General features: G+C 36.8%; 1 protein-coding gene across 1 annotated transcript; it reads right to left on the bottom strand.

Moving 5' to 3' along the window:
• LOC140162834 (phosphatidylserine synthase 1-like) lies at positions 1-26287 on the bottom strand. Its single transcript, XM_072186145.1, has 12 exons — positions 26082-26287; positions 21653-21747; positions 20920-20964; positions 14867-14991; positions 12803-12961; positions 12128-12279; positions 9974-10033; positions 9138-9219; positions 5960-6072; positions 4015-4080; positions 2478-2577; positions 1-1244 (listed from the first exon to the last, which is right to left on the bottom strand). Exons 1-12 carry the CDS (start codon positions 26252-26254, stop codon positions 960-962), a joined length of 1455 nt encoding a protein of 484 aa, XP_072042246.1. The 5' UTR covers positions 26255-26287; the 3' UTR covers positions 1-959.
• Between the last annotated feature and the right edge of the window lie 856 nt (positions 26288-27143).

Raw genomic sequence — 27143 nt, 5'->3', positions numbered from 1 at the left:
TGTATGGATTTCAACTGGCATAGCCTAAGCATATTATGCTGCGGCTCAGAGAATGCCGTAATATGAGTTTGAAGGCTACACAACCTTATGCCCCTGTCACACATCGCCGGATTGGCCCTAAATACGAGAAACGGATGGTATTTCAGTAAATTTGTTGTTGTATGTCAATGCTTGTTTTATTTCTTTTTATTTCCTGCTATCATCCTCTAAATGCGTTTTGTATTAGTGATGTTCGTTAAGTCCGTCGGCATGTTTTGTGCATGCACAAAACTTGACAGGGAGAGTGCCAAATACACATGTTCGGTAGTTGTCCACTGTGTGTTCGTATTGTGCTGTATTTGTTCCGTATTCTATCGTTTATATTATTCAGGTCTTCAGGAAGTGTTCGCTGGTGCTGGCAGGGGATGCATTACTTGCGAACATGGGATGGATTCATTTAACCCAGATCATTTGTCGGAAAATGAATGCTAATCAGACATACGTAGGATGCCTGCAGCATTATTACCGGCCACAACACAGAGAAAGGAACGAAACTCGAACACAACAGCCATGTTCGTTGCAAATACGTTCCTGCTGTGAGGCCCCAACCCCAAATCTCCTATAATAATTTTATATAAATAATAAATAATATATTTTTGTATACAGTGATGTATGTGACACAGTCCGTCTATGTGTGACTGAGGCATAACATATGCAATGATGTCACTACAAAACTCAAAGCAACACGAGGTATCACTACACCATCAACATTACCCTGAAAAAAGGTTGTAGAACGTACTGAAGAGATATAAGATACCACTTTTAACAAACAAGTTTTTGTATCCATTAAAGGCCTATGCAGAAAATGCAGATGTTAACAATAGTCAATGAAGTTCTATGCACATACATACCAGCCCTTGGCAAGGTCATTCCATAAAATTATCCATTTGGTTAAAAAAACCACTTTGTTACATCTTTCATCAACCGCTCGATGAGGGCTCCTCTTCCCGGTTCCTACTAACCCTGACTCTTTGTCTCGTCATATATGGATGACTTGAGTCACCGGATCCCGTGGATCCATTTGCAGGGGAACCACCATTTACTTCTTCCCCTTCCGGTATCTTCGCCGACTCCTCAACCTCTGATACCCAGCGCTTTGTGGAGCGCAGCCAATCGAGGGTAGCAGTCGGCAAATTACTGCGACCCTGCGTTCTTCTTTGGAAGAAGAAAACAGCAACATACAAACATATGAGGACCATCAACAACTGTGGAGACAAACAAAAGGTGATGTTGATTTAAGATATTCACAAATGTTATATTACTGTCCACTTTTTGATTATGAAATTAGTAAGTGAATGTGTTGTGAACTAAAAATGCGACTTCATATATTCAATTACCAACACAGATTAACCATAATACTGGTTAGGTTTTGCTCCTTTGCTCAGGCTTTCTCAATTCAGCAGAGAAATTTCATCATAAACATATAAATACCAGACTGTATTCTTAATAGGAGACTTGAGCAATGCAAAAAGATGTGCAATTATATGTTACATCAACCAGGGGCCTGGGTTGCCAGCTTAAAACTTGAGGTCGCAAACTACCTTCATGGGTTTAGTATACAGACCTGCCAACTTATCGAAGTCAGAATGAGGGACATTGAGACCAAAACCTTGTACATGTACACAAACCAGGTACCAACAAATTCACAGACTTGAGGTGTACCATACTTTCAGAATTCAGAGAAGGTTTTACAGGTCTGAATTTATCACAATGGACTAAAGAGAATGCTATAGCAAATTTTAAAGTGACATTTTCATCATTTTCTGCTGTTCTTTCAGTTAAATTTGCTATCACTGAAATTCTCAGAAAACAGGACTGTCCCTCATTTTCACTTTGGTAAACCCCAAATGAGGGACAGTTGGCAGGTCTGAGTATAGGGCTACCATCATACACAGGCATTGTTTTATTTACATATTGTTCACATTTCTCCTTGTATTGAACATGTCTAACTTTTGGTGTGAAAAGCTCTCAATGTTTGGCTTTCATTTTTAAAGTACATTTAAATTTATTTGCTGGTAAAATGATGCATCCATTAATTGCCACCTGTTATCACCTGGCCAAGGAATCTGTGGCAGCTATATCACTTGTCATAATTGCTTCAGAAATAGGTAGTCAAAAAGCCAATTTATGTATGGTTTATGTAAGCTTTATTGGTCAATATCTCTATATTAAAGCACTGACAACTTTACATTGGGTTCATGGTGGATGGTCACATTGGCTTACTCGAGACAGCGATGTCAGTACTTTGTCACATTTACGTCGCAAGTGTACACATGCAACACTTTCAACAAACCAGTTCTTTCAGTCAGTGTGCTCAATTTAACACAACGCCCATTGGAGTATGAACTTACATCACCATCTCGAAAAAGTCAAATTGTTCTACATTTCTTCACACATGTGAATGGTCTTATTTTGATTTCTTTGATTTGTAAACTAACCTGTACAACAAGCCAGATAATGACATTACGCATGATGAGCTGAGAAAACACGTCCACACCAAATTTGACGCAAATCAGGAACTCTATTAAAGTCACAGCCCTACAACAACAAAAACATGTACAAGATGATGATAATACTGCAATAAAGTCATTGTTATATCTGTTTCATGTCTCTCTCTGGTCCCTTACACTACAATTCTACTCAAATTTTTTAAGAGGGCCTAACTGACATGCACCAAAAATGATTTAACTGCATGCAACAAAATGCTTGTGAAAAAGTGCAGTTTCATAACAAATTTGCACTGTAATCAAGGTACATTTTAGTCTTAAACAGACCATTAAAAGGAATATGCACAGTGCAGGTTTTTCCTACATGGTTTCGAGCCAGTTGGGGGGGGGGGGTGGCAGAAAATCTCTCCTGACAGTCAGTTTATCTGGATAAAGATCCAAAATTTTAATAAAAATAAATAAACCTATATATTTTTATGAGGAAATTGGCTCCTTTTTTGAGAGAGCAATCAACTTGATTCATGGAGTCAGTAAGGCCAAGTAAAATAAATAACACGTTTATCGCAGACCTACCGAAGTCTGAATGAGGGACATTGAGACCAAAATCTTGTACAATGTACATGCACACAAACCAGGTATCGACAAATTCAAAGACGGAGTGCAATACTTTCAGAATTCAGAGAAGGATTTGCAGGTCTGAATTTATCACAATGGACTAAAGAGAATGCTATAGCAAATTTTAAAGAGATATTTTCATCATTTCCTGTTGTTCTTACATTTAAATTTGCCATCACTGAAATTTTCAGAAAACAGGACTGTCCCTCATTTTCACTTTGGTAAACCCCAAATGAGGAACAGTTGGCAGGTATGTTATCGTCCCCACCCTCACCACTATTTGAAGATTTTAAAATATTTTGGTCATTTTTCATATTTGCTCATTTACTTTGTTTCTAAAATTGTTGTAATGAAAAGACATGTTAAGAAGTTCTTGGTTTTGCAAACACTTCTAATAGCTAGTTGTAGAGGTAGGTCTCTGGGGAAATAACAAAAATATCAGGGGCCTCTCCATTTTTAAGATGGGTTGAAAAAGCCTTTGAAATTGCAAATTTACACAGAAATGAATAGTAAATTTGTAACAAATTAAAAAATGCTAAGGGACTCATCACTCACTAAATTTTGAGAGAGACCAGATAATATATGTGTTATTTATTTTACTAGGCCTAATGTAAATCTACATTTAGAGGTTAATAACTGCGCATTGGTTATTTGGAGGACATTGTGAAACATCTAAACATTTTGCCTTTGGAACCGAGGAAATGTTTAGATTTTTCACAATGCCTGACATATTACCGATGCAAAGTTATTACAACACGGCGCGTGCGAAGGTTACTAATATTTACGCTGACGGCACGGAGGTCCACTGTTGTTTATTAGGTACCACGTTCAGCGTTTGCCAAATAAATATAAATGATTGGATCGCATGTATCGCATATATTAATGAGGTTATGAATTGCTGTTCAATACTTACGTAAACACCCATAATTGAGTTCCAACCCGTTTACATCTTGGGTCTGTCACATAGGTGTAATATTGTCTGCAAATAAGAAATAGTCAATCAATTTCACTTGAATTTCATTCTAGATTTTAAGGGGACTGTTAAGTTTCAGAAATACAATAAGTAAATAGAGTCAAAATAAGGCTGCTATCCTAAAAAACAATAGAAAAAAAGTACAATGGATTCTGAAATTTGAGAAGAAAAAGACCGCAAAGGCCTCATATTCATACAAGGACATTTTAAAAATTTGTTCACAAAAAGTTGGCAAATATTTTTTGTGTGCAATTTTCTTCAAAATGGTTCTTTACCACTAAAATCTGTGTTAATATTTAGATGAAGTCTTTTCCTTTAGATAAATGTATACTTCTTATGTTACCGCATGTTTACCTAATGCATTCTTGAGACCTGACGGCTGCCCCCTTTATTGCTTTTCATTGTGACATCAAGTCCAAAGCGAACAATAATTTGCATATCCAACCTCGAGCATTGAAAAGGTTTATATACTATCATTATGATGCAATACACAAGCATGTATACCCCTGTGTGTGTTTGTCGCCAACCGAGGACAGTGTGTATTGCTATCTAACCGAGAATGTGTGTATCATGTTTTCATCGCCTAACTGTGGACTAAAATGGCGGATTTTTTGTGTGTATAATACGAAACAGAATTTTATCCATCAACTGCTGACTGTAGTTTTTACACGTGTGATCCTCAGTTTAAGGCTAATAAGCGCTATAATGCATTTAGCATGCATTTGAGGTCTTTTGCAGCAGTTTGAGACTGCAGGCTGTCCTCGGTTGGAAGTAAGTCCGCAGTTTAGGTTGAAAAATCTTGTGTGTGTCCTCGTTTGCCCGCAAACACGTACACATGAAATAGAAGTTTGGCTATCACATTGGCAAATAATCTGAAGAGACACTGTCTTACTCCCCCATGAGTGACGTATCAAACTGGTAGAATCTAGAATATTTTAAATCTAATCTTACATGTATAACTCAAAATTTATTTGGATTTTAATAATTTTCATTAATTTATGCTAATCTTCATACATAATAAAGAAAATTGAATTCAGAACAACAGCCATGCACTTTATGCACATGAAATCCCACAATCTAATCAGGACATGTCCTAAACCCTCTAAAAGGAGGTCAGCTCTAAATAGCATTTTTACTATAATTTGCAACCTAAACCATGGACATCATCAATTCTGTGTGTCTCTTAAGGGATCTGGAATGAGCATTTTGAGCGTTTCGACAGTATTTTTTGTGGGACATGAGAGCACATCAGACATATCGAATTGCATTCTGAATAATTTTTTGAAATTCAATATAATACAAATTTTATGACAAATTATTAAAATTTGATATTTTTGTCGGTTTTGATATATAACAGTCCTCGAAGTAAATTTTATAAATCTAATGATATATATTCTTTAAGTGTATGTAGCTGGGAGGAATAGCCGATGATCAATTGAAAATTTTGACCTTTCATATTGAAGATATGGATTTTTTTCCCCAAAAAGACCTAATTTTTTTTGTGTTTTGGGAAAAAAATCCATATCTTCAATACTAAAGGTCAAAATTTTCAATTGATTCGTCGGCTTTTCATCCCACCTACATACACTTTAAGAATAAATCATCAGATTTATAAAGTTTACTTCGAGTACTGTTAAATATGAAAAATATCAATTTTTAATCATTTGCCATAACATGTGTATTACATTGCGAATTTCAACAAATCAAAATTATTTGATATCAGAAGGACATTCTTCGTATTCAGAATGCAATTCGATATGTCTGATGTGCTCTAATGTCCCACAATAAATACTGTCCAAACGTTCATACCCCATCCCTTAAGTTGCGATTAAAAGATGATATATATGTCCTCGTTTGGAGACCTGGGTACACCTGGCAATCTTACCGAAGGGTGGGTGCTGACATCGATACAATAAGACATATCCGTATAACACCCAAAGGATGGTCTGGTGAGAATAGAAAGATATGCTTGATGAAGAATGTATTCAACTCTGCTATCTGTTGAAGAAAATAAAAAAACACAGATATACAAGTTAACAGTTGTAAATTGATTATACTTAGTTCTCTTGGTTAAGGTCGTGCGTCATGAATTGGGGTATAGGAAAAGGTGGTGGTGTTACATTAAAGAAACAATTCAGGACATTTTGGCCCAGATCTCAAGAATGTAGAAGGTTACTGAACTAGATTATTTTTCTAATTTTGAGCATGTAACGCATTTGGCCCCCAATTCATGACACACAACCTTAATAGGATGAACAAATTTTAATCTTTTCCCAGAGTAGCCAGTGCACATAACTGTTTATGTGCACTGGCTACTCTTGGGAAAGATTAAAATTTGTTCAAAATTTGTTCAAGTTAACAGTTTGGAAGTATATCCTTCACCCATACATTGTTTGTCCGGCACGCTTTCTACAGTGTGGGGGTTTGGAATTCCGAAAATCGGTAAAAAGGGTGGGGGTTAAAATTTTGCTGTATAAAGGGTGGGTTTCTAAAAAGCGTGTGAGCAATATATAAAGAGTGTGGGTAAAGCTAAAAATTAAAAAAAAAATATTATAATAAAGTATTTTGATGATTTCTTCAAATTTTCATATTTTATTTGTAAATTTTGAATAAAACTTTTGGAAATTAATTTGCTGATGTTTTCAACTCGTTAACATCACCCATAATAGAATCGACGATCCACGAATTTGATGAATGGCCATCATACAGCCACTTTGGTCCGCTCGCTCCACACTAGAAGTGAAGGGAGCGGAACCACAGCGGCTGTGTAGATACTGACCATGACGTATCGCAATTGATTCAGGATGTCAGCTCTTTACCATTTGCTCATGTGTTTCACAATAAACAATCTAATGGGGAAAGTTTTTTTTTTGGAAAGATTATTGCAGTGATTCAGTTGTGCCAATAATGTCGCAGAAGAAAATCATGAGTGTTTGTTAGATGAGGATAAATTCTGCATCAATTCGGATTCTGAAATGGATTGATGGTGTAGATAGTGATAAAATGGACCAGGAAGTGACTGTATGAAACTGCAGTAGCGCCGATGTTCAGTCTTCCGAATTTGATAAAGTAATGTTGTAAGCTTTGGTCACAAACACTGCAAAAGGGTGGGGGTTCAATTTTTGATAAAAATGGTGTCTGTCTAAAAAGTGTGGGGGAAAAATATAAAGGGCAGGGGTTTGACCCCCTGACAAACAGTGCCATATACTCATGATGTAATGTCACACATGACATGGGCAATTAGTGTGACTGTCGCTTAGAGGAAAACACCAAGTAGGAAAATTTCATTTTTAAAGATGTCATGTTATATATTGTTACAACAATACCAGTGTATGAATGGGCCAAATGGACCGTCTTGCGTGGAGCATTACAACGATTATGTCTTACTCAGATATCAGTAAAATGTGTAAAGTGTGACACAATTGGGATTAATGATAAATAAGTTATTATATTTCGGTTATCATAGTACTGGGCAGCCGGTCCCCAGTACTGAGTGGTCGAGTCTCGTCAGATGTCTCGTCACACTCTGACGGCCTACTCATAGAAATACCATAACCCACTGAAAAAGCTTATCTACTTATTTAATGATAAATTACTGTTATTTTTTTTAGCCCAATCCTATATATTTAGCCAAATTTGTGCCTATTTTTGCATTTTTCTCAAAAATTATAGCGCATTGGTGACAAGTAAGATATGTATATTATAGGGGCAAGGACTACAACTACTGCTCTGAAAATTCAGTAACTAAAGGTAAGTAGTTATTGATTTATTGATCAAATATTGATTTTCCCTCATTTTTGACTATAACTCCACAACTGTTGTCCGTGTTTCGTGCATTCCAGTGCAGCAGTTGTAGTCCTTGCCCCTATAATATGCATATCTTACGTTGTCACCAATGAGCTATAATTTTTGAGAAAAATGCAAAAATAGGCACAAAATTGGGCAAGGGTGTAGTACCCCCTTAATGTTTTCAAAGCATTTTTACATTAAGCATTTTCAAACAGCTGTCATATAGATTTGTTTAATTTAGAAATGCACAGGCCTGGCTATTTATTCTAAACACATTACCCAGCTACTAATTGGCATTAGTTTCTTCATGTATTAGTGCACCCTCCAATAACCAGCATGTGTGCCATTTATTTTGTTGTTTGTTTGGTGTATAATGAAAGACAAAGATAAAAAGACTAGTTTGCGTCTGACGTCACTGTCAATCAAATTCTCTATGATCCTTGATTGGTTAATAGCGCGTACAAGGAAGGTCGATTTATCTGGTGCCAATCGGAGAAAACGAATAGCAGAAAATGGCGAAAATTACGTACTTTTACAAGGCAAAAAGCAACTTTTCTAGGCATTGTTGACATGGTGCCTTCACGAGGGAAAGTTTCCTACTATACAGATCTAACTTTTGAGATGGTTTGTATGTTTGTAGGTGCAAAATTAACAATCAGGCACCCGGTTTTACCGCCACGTTCAGCAACTCATATCATCACGACACTTGTAAACAATTCGTGCTCTAGTTTGATTGACAGATGACGTCAGACGCAAACTAGTCTTTTTATCTTTGTCTTTAATTCATTATAGGGCTGTCATGTTACACTGGCAAATTCTTGAGTTTTTTAAAACATTTTTTCACCGTTATTCTTGAATTGTGAAACTATAGGTGTGAACTGCTCCAAGGAATAGTTTTCATGCAAGGATGACAAAATTAAAATCTGTTTTGCTGCAAAGTGACTTATATCCCTTTTACTTTAATTTGCAGGTTAAAAAAATTGCACAATTCTTGGATCATAAGAAGAAAATTAAACCAGTGGGGTATGAACAATGGGGGATGAAGGTCAAGTGAAAAATTCTTCCAAGGAGGGTCTTGCCCTACCAGAATAACTTTCCTGGAACAAATCACACACAACTTTGCCATTGTCAAGTTAAAAGTGTCAAATATGATATAACATTTGAACAAGTGCGCACAAAGCAAGCAGAATTTCACAAATATGGTCAGATACATCTGCATAAAATAGGGGTATGATCCACTGGGATTTCACCTATGAATCCACTAGGCTTCTTACCTGAGTAAACACAATTAGAATATATACAGCAATGACTCTCATGTATGATGAGCTGGGGTCTAACCACCGCACGTGTGTCCAACTGTATAGGGGAAGAAATGCAATGGTAGAATTGAGTTACTATCAGTATCAAAATGAGGACCTATGGCACAGTGTATTAGCACCTGGTCAACACATAGAGGGCCTATGTCACTACCCATAATACACAAGCACTTTGACTGCTCAGTGCCAGAAATGGGCAAGTGCAAATGACATGTTATGCCCCCAGCATACTTTTCTGCCGCTTGCCGCTGTGGCAAGCGGCAGGGCGTTTCAACCAATGACAAGTCTTGATTGTGTCCGTTTGTCTGCAATGCGGGTGCGCCACGCCGCTCAGCGGCAAGCGGCAGGGTAGTATGAAACCAGCTTTACTCATTTTGGCAATTAATTCTGCCCTCCATAAATGTTAGTCACTTTGGGATCTAAGCATGGTCACTTGCATCTAAGTAACTGTTTAATGAGATGATGACGTCACAGGTATAGATGACAGTCAAACAAGAAAATGTGGTGTCAAAAAGACCCAGACTGAATCGTGACAAAGAGTTAGACCTTGACCCTGTCTGGGAAATCCGTCTGACCCCCACGATATCAAGGGTGACCACAACATCTTCTTTTTGATGTCATCTACAACTGTGACATAATTGGAGGTATCTCAACATCACTAGCAACAAATTGTCAGAGCAATAACATCTGCTGAAGATACCAGTTAAGATGGTGAAAGTGTCCCAGTGAGTGTATCAAATTTGAGTAGCGTAGAAGTTTAATTTTGCTTCCTATCATCAAATTTAAGCACTAACCTGGCTGGTGTGAACTGTAATACTGCTCGTCTGATTTTACCAGATGTAGTACGAATATTTCTGTTGGAATAGAAGAATAGCAAATACATACAAAACCATTAGTCTGGGTACATGAGAGGTTTGATACATGAGAAAGTGCAGTGGTGCAGCAGTAAACAAAATCACTCGCCTCACTCCACCCAGGGGAAATTGGTAGCCAACAAGAGAGCACCAATTACAAATATTACTGAAGAAAAATTATTCTGTACTGCACATGAGCACAGCAGTATTGAAGGGGCTGTAAAACTTCAAAGATTGACAGATTGCTTTTAAATGAAGGCTTTTTGGTTTTTCAAATTATATCATCTTTTTTATACGTAATAGTACGAGAGGGGGTCAGCTTTGTAACAAGACTACTTCCGAACCAGAAAGACAGCACTATTACGCTTGATTGTCAATGCATACAAAAAAAAATCTGAAAACGAATGTTTGGGCTCTTTTTCAAAAATTAGCCAAATGTGACTATTTATTGCCAGTCAGTTCCATGTAAAGGCATAAGGTGGATTGGGCTGTTTCATTTGGCAAAACAGGAAAATATTTTTTTAAATACCCCAAAACTGAGTCCTGTATTTTTCTGGCATCAGTACGTTTATAGGGGTTCATCAGTCATTAAGTATGTTCTTTTAAAAGCTATCCATCAGCAAGATATCTTCACTATCATACCAAAGATTATCCTACCAACATTATCTTTGTAAAATTTGATAATAAAAACAACCATGCTCAAAGCCTCAAGTGGAACTCCATGATTTCCAATTTCTTACCAATCATCACCCCTACCCATAGATATAGGCATACCCACAATTCAGGGCTTACATCTGTGACACGATCTGGTCCATGGGGGCCAAAGGAGGCATTTTAGAAAATTGAGTTACTGCAATTATTACATTATCTATACAATAGGCTATCAATTACTGAAAAGCATACTAGCATACTTGGTTCTAAAGTTATGGGGTGTTTTGATGTCTATTTTCTTATGTATTTTATTGTATATTTTTGCATTTATCTCAGTTTCAAATTTGCCGCCTTTGGCCCCCATGGACCTTGAATTGGCTGTGTTTTACAACATGCCTGCCAGCATACCGTAAAAACTTGATAGTTAGCAGATGTGCTTACAATCGAGCGCTTTTGAAAACATGAAATTGTACCAAAGTCCGGCACTTTACAAACTGAGCTAATGGGGTTGAGACACACATTTGCAGGTTTTCTTGCTCGTATATAACTATGTGTATCGATGATTTGCTTTTGTGGATGGGGCTCTTCATGTTTGCATGTTTTAAAAGTGCTCGATAGTAAGCAAGTAAGCACATATGCTAACTATCGAGTTTTTACGGTATACAGCTTGCCCAAGGTGTATCTACCTGAATTTGTTCAATGGGCAAGCCCGACAAGTACTAAATGTAAGCCCTGCAGTCTACTGCATAGAAAGGGAAGAAACCAATTGGTGAAGCCATAGGAAGTAACTATAAAGGAAAGAGCTTTCTCATTAGCTCTTCAAGAACAATTGATTTCATTGTTGATCCATCCACTTCCTGCTTCTTAACAGATGGATGAGGAGAAAGGAATTTTTCTACGTAATGAAACCATTCATATTAATAGGGCTTCATCAGGCTCGAATGATCACATCTACAGGGTGTCCCTGAAAGAACTGTATCATCGCAAACTTAATTTTGTGGGTATTTTAATGCTCTAACCACACATAACTAAAGAACTGATGTGGTTGTGGAATAAATCAGGCATCACATACTTTTTGAAGTTTGAAATTAACCACACAGTTCTTGAAATATAAGAATTTTACGAAACTACCTCATTTTCAAACCTTTCCACGGATGCAAATATCAATCAAGATCTGTATTAAGAACAACAATCACTGCACATGAAGCGTCTATTGTCACTGATTGATATTTGACTCCATGGAACAGATTGAAAATGAGGCAGTTCATAAAATTCTAAAATTTCAAGAACGGAGCAGTCAATTGTCAAAATTCAAAAAGTATGGGATAGCCATTTTATTCCATAATCACATCCATTATTTAGTTCTGGTTGGTTCAGGCAATAAAATACTCCCAATTTCCTGACGATACAGTTCTTTCAGGGCAACCTGTTAAGAAATCTTACTTGATACTGTCCCAGTGGAACTCTGTGATTTCCAGCTTCTTACATATCTTCATGCCTACCCATATACCCAGTCCATTGCATAGTAATACATCCATTATGAGGGAATCCCACCAGCACTCAGAGAAGTTGGGAAGCAGGTGGATGAATGCAACCTACAGAGAGAAGGAAATAACTCAACATCAATGGACTACCGTAAAACCTAGTCTACAAGCATATAGAGTGCCTCTGATGAAAGTTATATTAATCCAGGCGCCATTATGGAATTTGAGCAAATAAATTACATATTATGAGCATATACAAACAATATATATATTATCGTATTAAGCTTTCATCAAACACACTATATTTATAGGTTAATGAACGCGTATTACTTATTGGGAGAGAAATTAGACAAAATAATGCATGCGCGCTGATGTTGATGCGTCTAATGCACGAGCCCCGAATTCATTCTTTTAAAACATATAAGTGTAAAAATACTTTTTTGTAAAACAGAGTTAATTCTTGTAAATGTTCAAAGTCCAAAAAGTAGTTACCTTGCAGGAATCAAGTGATTCCTACTAAATTAATTTGCAAGGATAATCAAAATTGAATTTTACACTATGTCACAAAATTCTGGTCCCGAATTAATACCCGTTTCTACAGGAAAATTCTAGAAACTTCAGCAGACAGTCTTACCTCTGTTAACTCCCACATGATGCTAATTGTCCAACAGATGCCATAGTGTCTCATCAACCCAGCCTTGAGAATCCAACCAGCAAAATGAGAGAATGCAAACCAATCTGCTGCTTGCCACAGGCGATAGAATGATACATCGGAACAGTTCACTGCATATTGCTGTAAAACGGTTTATAAATAGTGAATGGAATAAATGTGAGGTGTCATGTCAAAAGGAGACACTTTTGGGCAGGATCGTAAGGAGAAATAGCCAAAAATCTGCCCGGGGGTGATTTTTTCACAATTTGGGTTTGTTGCGAATTTGTGATGTTATATTTTAAATATTGTCTGATATTTTCAGACCGGAATATAACTGGTATCTTGTATTTTTTGAGACAATTTTCAAGGTAATTCCTACTCTCAACATTGTCAATAATATTTTTAAAGGCCAGTATCTCAATTTCCAATTTTATGATACCATAACTTACGAACTCAATATCTTCGCTTAGAAATGGCGGATTTCATTGGGGAAAACGGCATTGTGGAGTAAAATATCTGTATATTTAAGATATGTAAAAACCTCAAAATTGATAACCTGCCCAAAAGTGTCTCCTTTTGACATGACACGTCACAGATGTGGTAGAAATAGGCTATTCCAGTTGAAATCCATACACCCCCTATGGATGACATGACATTAATCTTCCACACAGGGAGTGTGAATTTCAAATTGGGTTACCTGGATGGGGACTCCATTTGAAATCTTCACCCCCTGTGTGTGAGATTAACACCATGTCTTCCATATGGGGTGTATGGATTTTAATTAGAAAAGCCCACTCATGAGTTGGCATATGGCAGAAAGATGGTCATCAAGCTGAAATGACAGGGAATTTGTAGATACAATGTATGCAAATTTTCAAAATTTTACCTGCTAATATTAAAAAATTCCAGCAAGAAGGTTTATCTGAGAAATTAAGCAATAAGTTTCCTGTCACCCGCGCGCATTATGAAATTGCGCTTATTTCATTATTTGGTAAAATTGCACTTTAGAATATTTTTTTCTAAATATTTTAATGTTCTTCGAAGTGAAAATGGGATGCAAAATCATTTCGGAAGCAGGGAATAAACAATTCAGTCTTCGGTGGTCCCCCATTCATTTCGCAAGCTTCAAGTGTCTTGCTTACGTGCAAGCCCTTGCAACTTTTTGTGAGAAATGGAAATCGCCAAAATAATGAAAAAGTTGCCTCATTATGAGCTGAGAAAAAGTGGCGGGAAACAGGAAATCCAAGTTACAAGGGCCTCTGACACTTAACATGTACAGGAATGACTCTTCTGTACATGGGACCAACAGCTTTATGTGACTTCCTAACCATGTGACACTGCACATACACTACCTGCTAATACCTGCACATGCTACATGCTTAGCAGTGTATAGGGGTGAGAAGAAATTCTACACTTTACATTCTCACAAGTTACTGAACATAATTGCAGGATTCACGACCGAATCATTTTGGGAAAGGAAGAGAAAATAAGGGGAGAAAGATGAGAAGCAACACATTATTTTTATGTTGCCTTCATGTCAAGCTGAATTTATACTCGATTATCACGCATGCTCAGTGTTTACTTACATTTCCAGAGCGATGAGCCGATCAATCGATTCAAATTAAATCGCAGAGGCAAAAACAATGTTGCTTTTGCAAGTTGAAGAAATCTCAACTTCCCAGCGATATCGCTTGACACGTGAATGCGTCAACCAATCATACATTGTATACAACCAACTGGATCTATTATTTTGCTAATTAATTTGTCTTTCTCGATTATTAACTTTTGGTGATAAATTAATTCAAAACAATAATTATTGACAGCAAATGATGTTTTAAAAATGTATTTTGAGGCATTCAGAATATTTTAATTGTCTTCTGCAATCGCTATCACCGTGATAAGTATAAATGCAAAAGCGACGAGTGATGCATCGCAAAATGCGGTGATTGCCCATCGCTTTCCAAAAGCGTTTCATCACAATTGCTTGGCGGTCGAGTATAAATTCAGCTTTATACCCAGTATGTTCAGATGGAATTCATTACTCACCCTGTCCAGGACACTATACTTATTCTGCTGTAGATCAGGGAAAGCTGCCTCCATCATCCTCCTCACATCGGTGTAGCTTTGGAACAGCACAAATACCAGTAACAAAAGGTACATTACACTGCAACCTACAGGTACATAAAGGGTCAAAATAAACAAGGGTTTATTCCCAGGGGGGTACTCAAGTTTGATTTTGGTAGGGGTGTGCCGCTGAGAATTTGAAAGAAATTTGGACCTATTGACATACCAAAATTCAAAATTTTCGGCCAAATTGTACCCATATTGTCTTAGCTTTTACAAATTCTTCCAAATTTTTTTGGACAATTTCAAAAGTTTAGTTAGATTGAGGCAAAATTGGGCTATTTTTAAAGGAAATTGAAACATTTTTGAAAAAAAGGACCCATACATATACCAAAATTGGCTTTGAAAAGGGGGCCATTGATATACCAAAAGGCCGAAAATGCTACCCATATTTGCGGCACGTCCCCGTATGGTCATTAGTTTTTACTAATTTTACTCCGATGCAGACAAATACAGCACTAATGTTTTGGAATAAAAATGGGAACATAGCTTAATCCTAATCCTTTATAGCTTTACTAATACTAAAAGTTAAAATTTTAATATATTGTGCAATTTAAGGGGAAATGGGCAAAAGACATGCAATTTCACATGTTTTCTTACAAATACAATAAAAAATTTTTTTGTGTATAGGCTATGAACTTTTGTTCATAATTTTAATATTTTATGTTACTTTCGATAATTGGTTTTATCAGAAAATGTGTTTTCCAAAAATAAGATCGCTTAACCTGAAATAAGTATGATTTTGGTCCTTATGTCCAAAAATTGGCCATTTTACTGTGATGGCACGGTCACCATCTTTTCTTTTTTACACTCCCGGACTTGTTTAGGAGCTCAACAAGGAGCTCAATTAGAAATTGTCAGCATCAAAATCACAGGTACAAAAAAGAACAAGGAGCTCGATAAATAACTCTCCTCAAGGAGCTCCAGGGTGATTGAACTCCTAAAATATTAAGATCTGAGACATGTATAGAGGTTTTCAAGATCTTGAATGGCCTTGAAGATATCAAACCAGAGGAGCTCTTCACCATGTCACACAATACAGGCACCAGTAGTCCAGTCAAAGTGGGTTTTGACTCACCACTAATTGCAACAGAATTTTTTTCACTGCTATGAAGGTCAGAGGTGTCCCCTGAACAGCATACAAAAAGTATACTAAAATATACTTGGTGGAAAGGTAGTTTTTGGCGGGAAAAGGTCATACAGGGGTCAAATTTCAAAATCGCTCCAATCATTTTAAAAAATATACCAAATTATTCCTCTAGTCATAAGGATTCAGAAAAAAATATAGTTTGCCATATCTGTGATTTACGGTTCTTGAGTTATAACCGAAAAGGTCAAAGGTCAAATGTTGGGTTCAACAGAGGTCGAAAAACTAAAAATTGTCTGATTTTAACCAAAATGGTCTCAAATTGTTCGTCTTGCAAAAATAATTCATTTAAATAATATTTGCACTGTTTAGGTTGTTAAATTACATGCGTAACATCGAAAACTAGGTCGGGGTCAATAGAGTTCAATGGTCAATAACCTCTTTTACCCTGCTACCTAGGTAACGAAACATCCAAGATATGGCAAACTATTCTTATTTTAGAGTGTTTTTAAAGGACAAACACATTGAAACCATTTTTAAGGAGATCGGAGCATTTTTTAAAAGTTGACCCACGTGTAGCCCAAAATTTGACCTTTGACCTTTTTGCTTATAACCTGAGAATAGTACATCACAGATATGACAAACTATACTTTTCTGAATCCTTAAAGGATCTAGAATGAGCGTTTATTGCGTTTCGACAGTATTTTTTGTGGGACATGAGAGCACCTCAGACCTGTCGAATTGCATTCTGAATACTGAAGCATGTCTTTCTGATATCAAATCATTTTCATTTTTGAAAATCACAATATAATATTAAATTTTATGACAAATTATAAAAATTGATATTTTTCGATATATAACAGTCCTCAAGTAAATTATATAAATCTAATGATATATTCTTAAAGTGTATGTAGCTGGGAGGAAAAGCCGACGGTCAATTGAAAATTTTGACCTTTCATATTGAAGATATGGATTTTTTCCCCAAAAAGACCTAATTTTTTTTGGTGTTATGGGAAAAAAATCCATATCTCCAATAATGAAAGGTCAAAATTTTCAATTGATCGTCGGCTTTTCATCCCACCTACATACACTTTAAGTATAAATCATCAGGTTTGTAAAGTTTACTTGAGTACTGTTAAATATCAAAAATATCAATTTTAATGATTTGCCATAAAAATGTATTAAATTGCAATTTCAAAAATCAAAATTATTTGATATCAGAAGGACATTCTTCGTATTCAGAATGCAATTCGATATGTCTGATGTGCTCTAATGGCTCAAAATAAATACTGTCCAAACGTTCATACCCCAGCCCTGAAGACTAGAGGAATGCTTTGGTATAGTTTTTAAAAAGATTGAAGCAATTTTGAAATTTGACCCCTGTATGACCTATTCCCGCCAAAAACTACCTTTCCACCAAGTATATTTTAGTATATTTTTGGTATGATGTTCAGGGGACATCTCTAAAATGTATAAAAGTGAAAAAAATTTGTTGCAATTAGTGGTGGGTGACACCACAAATTTGTTTAGATTGACTGGACTACAGGGGACACAACTACAAACTCTTCAAGAAGCAGCTGCACAAAGGCCTAAACCTGAGAAAGTTTTTCTTCTCCCAGAGGGTGATTGACACCTGGAATAATCTTCCTGAAGATATGGTGAATGTCAAGACAACAAACTAATTCAAGGGCAAAATTGACATGTTTTGGAACAAGAATTGATATATATATGGGGAACTAAAAGGCTTAAACCTATAATATATATAAGAAGGGTTTTTTCATTTGGGTGCCTCAAAAGTGATGTTTGGTAGCTACAATGTATGTGTGGTCACTGAATCATTAAACTTGAATTGCCACTCGATCTTCCAGTCCGGCAGCCAATATTCTCGTACAAACTTGCGTATTCATCAATTCAGATAGACCCTCCCTCGGGTCCATAGAGAACGACTGGTAATGTAGATTACATAGCATTAAAAATCAACCCAATACATGGACCCTCCCAGTCTGTAAGCAATTTGCCTTCAAGTTCCCACAAAATGCTGGAAGTTCACTTTTACGGATTTGGAGTCACGCAATCTTTCTATACCACGTCCATGTTTTCACTACATTAACGTTTGTGTAAGCGACTGAAACAACGATATTGTATCCGACCAATCAACGCAGCTTGGCAGTGCGGGGATATTTGAAAAGGCTTCCCTAGCGAAATAATGTGCAAACATTTGCAAACCGCACGCGATAATATACGCAATATGGACAATAGGCCTAAGTCCGAGTCGAGTGGTTGCCTTTTATTATTGCGCGTACCATGGGTCTATCAGACGCATGCCACTTGAGCTCAATACCTCTCAGTTGTTGACAAGTGTCCCATCCGATCTTGCGTCACATCCCGCGGCATAGCTTTGTGCTACCATATTTAAATTGAAACTGGGGCGGGGCTTTCGTAAGTGACATCGGAAACAACGTGCTTCGTTGAACGAATATTTGGAAGGGAGATCTCTAACAGATTGGGCCAGTCTCGGAATCAGCGCTCAATGGACTTTCGCGTTCACTTATAATACGAGTATATTTCTATATTGCTGCATGGTTGACTGTGGTGGGTGTAATTAGTGGCGCCGATTTGTGGATGAAGAGGAATGGGTTTTTGGCATCGAAGAAAATAAGGGGGGTACAGGACTTTTCATATTTTTTTCATAGGGCATTATGTAATTATTTATTGTTACATTATCCAGAGATGGAACCAAACCGAGACTGGGGGCCAGTCTACAATTCAGAGAGACAAGATGGATGCATAGTTTCACAACAACCTTAGGTTTTATATTTCTCCTAAGACCCTTTACTTTGAATTTTAAATTGAACATAAATACATAATTTTATACATGTAACTGTACCAATAACCAAAATTGTAATGGTCTTTCTTCAAATTATTCTCTGACCACTCTACACTTATAATAATTTATGCACCAGCGGCCAGCGCAGAAGATCGCCTTTAAATGTAAATAAGTAAAACATCTGATATGTACGTACTGTGATTGGTCTATGTTACAGAAAAAGCCCTGGCTAGCTAATTTATGCAGCCTTTTAAGGTGGTACTACACCCCTTGATAAATTTGTGACTATTTTTGCATTTTTCTCAAAAAATAATAACACATAAAAAAGTACACTGGAATGACAGTGACTCACGACAAGCGGTACATTATTTATGATAAGAAAAGAGGTACCGCTAGAGTGTACCTCATTTCTATAATGAACCACTTGTCTTGAATGTATGAAATTTCAGTGAAGTAATTGGATTCATTGCCCCTATAATATACATAACTTTTGTTACCAGTGTGTAGTTATTTTTTGGGAAAAATGCAAAATTAGTCACAAAATTTATTAGGGGTGTAGACGTGTAGTACCACCTTAAAGAATGCTCGCATTCCAACTACATGATCATCATTAAGTAACAACTGGGATTTCCATTATGGATTGCTAATCATTAATTTATGTGTATCATTGCATGACAACTGCCAGTTAGTTTTAAATAGCTTTATTAGAATTTAGCTCCTTTGGTAAAATAGGGTGATATTTATTTTAATCAAAAAACAAACAAAAAACTAGTGAGATGCTGTATTTTTGTGGAATCGAGTAGGGATAACATCCCGGGGATGACATGTAACCAAACAATCTTACCATCCAAGCAAATTCATTAAAACATTGATATGACCTCCAAAAAATCAAGTGCAGAACCCTAATAGTAATATGTGACCCGGCAGCACAAACAAGCCGTAAATTCCCTAAATTGTATTCTGAGTTACGGTGTAAAATGTGTACGAAGGTCATATTCATCGGTAACTTAAGCTGGCCCGACATCCGTCTCATTTCGATAGTCAAAAACTAATCAATAATCCTATTGTTGAAGTGGATAATAAGCTTCTACCTTAGATGGCTATAGAACTTTTAATAGCGCTGGTCTTTATTTGCTTATATTGCTAAATCCTGTTCAAGTGGTGGGTGACCAGGCATTGTATTTTGTACAGGTATGCATAACCAACAATTAACAATGAGAGAACTTTCTTAAACCTTGTTGACTTGGGGATGATTTGAAATGACCGCCAATTATGACTGTTTGATATTTATTGCCAACAATGTGGAAAAAGAGACACATGTAAAAACGTAAAAAGCTATAATTTTGTTGAAGGAGCAAAGTTTAACAAACCATAACCCCGCTTCTGGATATCGTTTGAAGTCAAATGATATACCATTTTTAAGTTTATGATGTTTATTTTTAAACACGAAATAAAACAAAATTGACCGGAGAGGAATTTACGGCTCATTCGCCGTGAACGGTCACATATAGCGGTACCATAAAAATGCCATGTTGTCAACTTGTATGAGTATTATTGTGGAAACTTGGAAAGCCATAAAAGACCTGTGTCCCTCTGTACCATAATTAATTTTTACTGATAAATATGAAGCACTCCATGCAAACCTTGAACTGAGAAACCCAGCAAAAACATTTTCATAACATTTTCAATCAGTAACACACAGATTGCGAGCAAAGTTTCGCTTGCTGGGTTATGCAAGATTAAAAATAAATGTTTTCAGAACATTTATAAATGTAGCCAAAAAGGTTTACAAAGCTCTACGTTTATGGTTAGAAACATGTTTACTTTCATAACATTTTGCAAAATATTTTGTTAACATTTTAGGACGTTTTGCTAGTGTAGTTTTTTGTTTTGTAAAAATATGATATTTACATGTAACCTGATGTTATGTTATTTTTTGTGTTTGCTGGGAATATCCAGTTTTTAATAATCTAAAAGAGCCCCCTAGAAGTTCAAATGTCCAGGATACTAACACTAAACTAAAATAAACCAATTGAAATGAATCAATAATTGAAGGCTTACCAAAAATAATTCTCCATAGTGCTGGATGAGGACGTGTAAATGGACCTGTAACAAAAAAAAACATTTATTAACCAATTTCCTGCTTATTAGCAATAGCATCAAAATAAGTAAATTGCTATGTTTTAAATTACAACTACAAACAATGTATCTATGTAAATAATTTAATCGAGGACATTAGACATATGGCATGATATGAGCTAATGTTGGCTATTGGACCATCAGCACCACTAGCAATAGTGTTACTGATTGTAGACTGCAGGGTTATAGCTAGGCACATTTTAGTGCCTGGTAAAATTTATATGAAATGGTCAAAAAATGGAAATTTTGATAAGAATTGTTAATTTTTATACTGATTGTTCATTGATTTTGAAACATTTGAGACTGGAGTGCCGTGTATTTGGGCTCAAAATTAACTTGAGTGCCGGGTGGAAATTAAGAGTGCCGGGCGGGTCCGCCCATCACCGCCCAGCGTAGCTACAACCCTGGTAGACTGTAATTTCTGAAATGTATAATTGGATGATTTAGATCTGAATAAGAATCCGGATATCTGTCAATTTTGTTATCGATAATATGAGCTAAAAAATTTGTTTAATTTTGGTTTTGAGGAACAATTTTATTTTAATAAAGTTTGATAAAATGCAGGCACAAATCGAGCACAATAAACACATAGTGTGTTTTATGATCTTTTTATTACATATTTTACAAACAAACAAATAAACAAATGAAGACTTACCATTTGGGAATGCAAGGAGACTGAGAATAAGAAAGAAGAAGGCTAAACACTTTAAACCGTTGAAAATATTTTGTACTGAGTTATCTTCATGGGTACTGCAAATGAAAAAGAAACCAGGTGCATTGTGTAAATATTTGTTTTACTGCCAGCAAACTGCCTACATGCCCCGGGGTACTCAGTACAAATGACCATACGGGATGTGCCGCAAACATGGGTAGCATTTTCAGCCTTCTGGTATATCAATGACCCCTTTTTCAAAGCCTATTTGGTATATGATGAATGGGTCCTTTTTTCAAAATTTTCTCAATTTTTTCGGAAAACAGCCCAATTTTTCCTTAATCTAGCCAAAATTTTCAAAATTTGTAAAAACTAAGACAATTTTGGGTAAATTCGGCCGAAAATTTTGACTTTTGGTATATCAATGGGTCCAAATTTCTTGAAAAATTGGTATATTTATGGGTCTACTTCCCAGGGTTGTAGCACGCCTGGCGCTGCCGGACGGGCCGCCTGGCACCCGGCACCAAAAAAAAAAATAATTTTTTATTGTTTTTTTTTAATAAATGATTTTTTCATCATAAGAGATGCCTGAGCAAAAAAAAAATTTTTTAGGGGGGTGATACCCCTTAAGTGGGCCCCTGGACCCCCGGCCGTAAGTGCGAGAGCTCCACGCGCTACGCGCGCTCGGCTTCGCAATAATTTGCCACCTGGCATAGAAATTGGCCTAGCTACAACCCTGCTACTTCCAAAATCTCAGCGGCACGTCCCAACAAAAACCAAACTTGAGTACCCCCCGGGCTACATACATCCCGACCAGTGCTACAAATTGAACAACTATATCTGTAGGCCATTTACAATTACATACAGCAGGGGTGTGAGTGAAAAAAGAGGAACTTTGTTCACAAAATTGGGAAAAAGAGGAAAAGCACTGAAATATGCTCAAAATGGGCTGAAAATGAAAGAAAAAGCTATTTATGCCTCACATAAATTTCCAAAAAAGAGGAATTCAGCTTAAAAGAGGAGATTTCACACCCCTGATACAGGCCATGATTTGGGCCCTTAGTCTTACAATGTACATGTAAGGTGGTATTGGAGGCATTTTCTAGAAATTAGGAAATGCTTTGAGCATGTTTTAAACAGATTAATTGAGTAGGGTAAAGTACACTGATCAATATATGCCATTTGTTTGGAGCAAATCGGACATATGGTTTCCATCATACATCAATTTATATTTGTTTTGTATTCTATCAATTGAACATAATCAATATAGTTAATGAGCTAAAAGGACTGGAAAGGCTCAATAATATGTAATTTTTACCAACGTTTTGTTAAAAACCAATGCATAAATTTAGTTCAGGGTATGGTACCATACTTTTATTTTTTTAAATACATGTACATTTTGCCCTGAAACTTGGCCAAATAGTGTTTCTAATGTTCTAATGTGAAATATTTTTGATATTTAATGTTACTCATTCTTAACCAGACGTGCAATCAGTTGGAACATGGCTCGCATTTGAAGTAACTATCTATACTGGTAGAAAGCAGCGAAAATTTAAATGCCATGGCCTACTTTAAGTTTTTAAAAAATGGAGGGTGGTCAGTTTGAGGTCTATAAAGGAGGGACCAAAAAAGTGTGACTCCTTATAGAAGGGGGAGGGAGTCAAAAAAGTTTTAACCAATATTGATAAAAAATTGTATGCGCTTCACACGCATTTAACCATTATAACCGAGAATTATGAAGGTTGATTATGCCCGGCTCTCGACCAATCACACACGTTGTTAAATAGCGTGTATGTACAAATTCATTTTTTTATTGTCCAAGCAATGACAATGCAAAAAAAAATACCTACATGTAGTAAGCAAGTCACTCGCTTGTTCATAAATACTTTGGTGGGGGGCTGGGCAAGCCTTACATTGTACATTAGGGTCAAAACGATAAATCGGCAGTAGGCCTACTTGAAAAAAATTGTGTCGCACCCATTATTATAATTTTCACTACACTTAGAAAAATGGTAATGTTTTTAAATCTTGCATTAAAATTCCTTTTATAAACCACGGCAGGTTGTTTGAGGTGTCGCAGGTTAAATATTTTTGATATTTAAGGGGGTACTACCCAGGCAAGGACTTAGGCAGCCAGCCGTGTAAGGAGTGTTTTACACACCCAGTTTTTGCCCACATACTTTGTACACAAATCTTAAATTAACACACCCAGGTTTTTGAATTTACACACCCAAACCTTCAAATCCTGCCTAAGACCTTGTACCCGGGGGTACTACACCCCTGCCCAATTTTGTGCCTATTTTTGCATTTTTCTCAAAAATTATAGCGCATTGGTGACAAGTACGGTAAGATATATAGGGCTTGACTACAACTACTGCACTGAAAATGTTATTTCAGCACAGACAACAGTTGTGGTGTGAAGTTACAGTCAAAAATGAGGGAAACCCAATATTTGATAAATAAATCAATAACTACTTGCCTTGAGTTGCTGAATTTTCAGAAAAGTTCTGCGTACATGTCTATGAAGGGGGGGGGTCAAAAAAGTGCCAAATCAAGTGCCCAGTCCCACAACTAAAGTACGGTATTTATGAACACTCCCTAAAAACGAATCAAAATTATGCAAACTTGAACTAAAAAGCACACAAAAGCAGGTGTAATATCCAATAATTGGAACTCACGGCTCCGACCGCGAGTTCCATGGAGCTATGTGTATGTGTCGCCGCGATTTAGTGTGCATTCATTACCATATTCACATGTACATAGTCGTGGAGTGGACTTTCCGCTGCTCATAAAAATCGCTGAAAATCATCTTTTTAAATATTTCTTTGGACAAAAGCTGATGCATAGAATAAGTTTAGCAATCATAGATGACATGTATACATCAGTGACACAGGTTTCTAAAGTGAGTATTTACCAGATAGGCCTATACTAATGCAAACTTGCCAAAATAAAACCCTGGAGGCACCCTACAACTTGAGAACAAGTCCTCAAACGTTCGAAATTTGTAGAACCTGTGTAATAGCACATAGGAAGAAATTTTTTTTCAAAATTGGTTTCAGAGATGAATGGCAGTCCCTTGCTCAGATTGACGCGAGTGGTGAGTGCCCTGTTAATGAGTGACATACGCAGAGCTTTTTGTTCCCTTCAAGGGCACCGATCTACACCGAGCAACGTTTTGATGCACAATCAGCCAATCAGATTAGCGGTCTGTTGCTATGATTGTCAGACGATTGATTCAGCCAACCAGAACCCCACTTGTTTTGTGTTAAACGCTCTACATGCTCTCAAAATGTAAACAACTGTCGTTCAGTTCTTCTCTGACAAAAATTGTACAAACCAATTACCATTCATGCATCAAAAATTTTCCCAGGTCCCGACCCAGCTTGTTTGCAATTTTGCATATTTTTTTTTAAATATTTAATGATACATAACATGTGATCATGTGATATAAATAGCATAGGGTCGGACCGTAACTTAAACTAATGAATCAAATCATTCGATCAATTCAGCATATGACTCACTGAATTATGATTTAGGGGTTCATTCATATATTTTCATGACTAAACGGTTGTTTATGCCCGAGGGGCCGCTTGCGGCCCGAGGGCATAAACAACTGTTTAGACTAGTCATGAAAATATATGAATGAACCCCGTTCATACATACCAGAACATTTTGTGATTCCTATTTCATCAAAATAATAACAAAAAATTACAAGTAACATTATTAAAAAACACGATTTTCCTTCATTTTCCCTACCCAGTGATCGCACATCGGGATACCGGGCATAAACGCTGTTTATGCCCGGCTCTCGACCAATCACGCGCGCTGTTACATAGCGTGTATGTATGAATTAATAGGGGTTCATTCATAGGATTGAGGGCATGATCGCTGTTTATGCCCGAGGCGTGAGCGATCATGCCCAAAATCCTATAAATGAACCCCGTTCATACATACCCAACATTCTTAGCAATTCAATATAAATGAAAATAATAAGGGTTTACAAGTTTAAATAACATTTCCATACCGTTTTCCTTCATAAATTGGAAGAAAATGAGTAGGCCTACTTGCAGGAGCAGCTCGGCTCATGAGGTCAACGGCCGGGAGTCAACGCGTGATACGCGTCATCGTTTGCGCCCGCTTGAGATGGGCGCGGTGACATGCGCGTACACGCAACACTAGCAAATCGTGGATCGTGTTAATTGGGTTCCAACGCTGCGTGACGCAGCTTGTTTATGCCCTGCGTACTGGTCATAAACGGTATTTATGACCAGCAAAAAAGAGCGCAAATCCAATCAGAAACGTCGTAATATCGTGAGTATGTATGAACAGGTGATATTTGTATTTCTCATTGTTTATCAATGGATCCAAATTCCGCAGTCGTAACGCCCTTCAACACATGAAAACGTGAACATAGAAACCGGCAAATACTTACTTGGTAAACGCGAAGTAAAATGTAGTTACGATAGCAATCAGCAGCAGAGTAATTGTATGTGGCTTGTAGAAAAATTCTAGACTAATATCTTCAACTTCTTGTTCATTTATGTAGCGAAAATGATCACTGATTTCTGACGGAGATCGCCGGTGTCCACGCCGGTACGCAGCCATGTTTGTTGTTGATTAATTGGTAGTCTCGGTCCTTCCTACAAGTTGATGAACGCTATATCTCGATTCTCGGCAACTCGCAAAAATAAATAAATTTTAAATGAATAAAATACCCCTTATGGGATAAAATAAAGAAAAGAATCACATTGAAAACAAACAAACAAACAAACAAACAAACAAACAAACAAACAAACAAACAGACAAACAAACATGAAATATAAAAAAAATATACCAAATGATCTTTCTCGGCATTCGGCCTATATGCCAAAGAAAAAAGGGGGTAAAAAAGAGGTAAAAATAGAGAAACAGTCAGATGCGGAAAGTGAGTCTGTAGGCCTAAGGGGGCTGGCATTTTCTTCGGAAGGGGGGGGTCACAAATATGTCGGTGACCGGAGTTAATTTTTTTATGACCCCCCCTATCGCGGGCAAAAAAATTTTACGACCCCCCCTATCGCGGGTCGAAAAATTTTATGACCCCCCCTTCCAACTACACAGACTCAAGAAAAATTATTCATTGCCGGAACTAAGGCGCGGAGCGCGTCAAAACTTAAAAGTGAAGAAAGTGTGTGCAGTCAGTCGTGAGCCCGCTCAAACGCTGCTCTGTGTGAAAGTAAATATGCATAACAACCAGTGCGCGTAATGCTCCGTAACCGATTATGCATACTAATTAGCTCATGACATTCCCCTGTTTGAAGAGCTCTTATTTCTTTGTTTTAACACGAAAAATTACGAAACTTTCAAATTATCATGCCAACCCAATGAACTTGCACGTTGCGAAAAAAGAAGTAGATCCAAGTTTATTTGGATGAATAAATAGCGTGTGTTTTGAACTAGCACATTTCAGTACAAATGTCGGAAAAACACAGTATTAAATTCCATTTTTCTGCGGTAA

Source organism: Amphiura filiformis, chromosome 10 (assembly GCF_039555335.1).
Source record: "Amphiura filiformis chromosome 10, Afil_fr2py, whole genome shotgun sequence".
Lineage (NCBI taxonomy): Eukaryota > Metazoa > Echinodermata > Ophiuroidea > Amphilepidida > Amphiuridae > Amphiura > Amphiura filiformis.
This window is presented reverse-complemented; position numbering and strand designations above follow the sequence as displayed.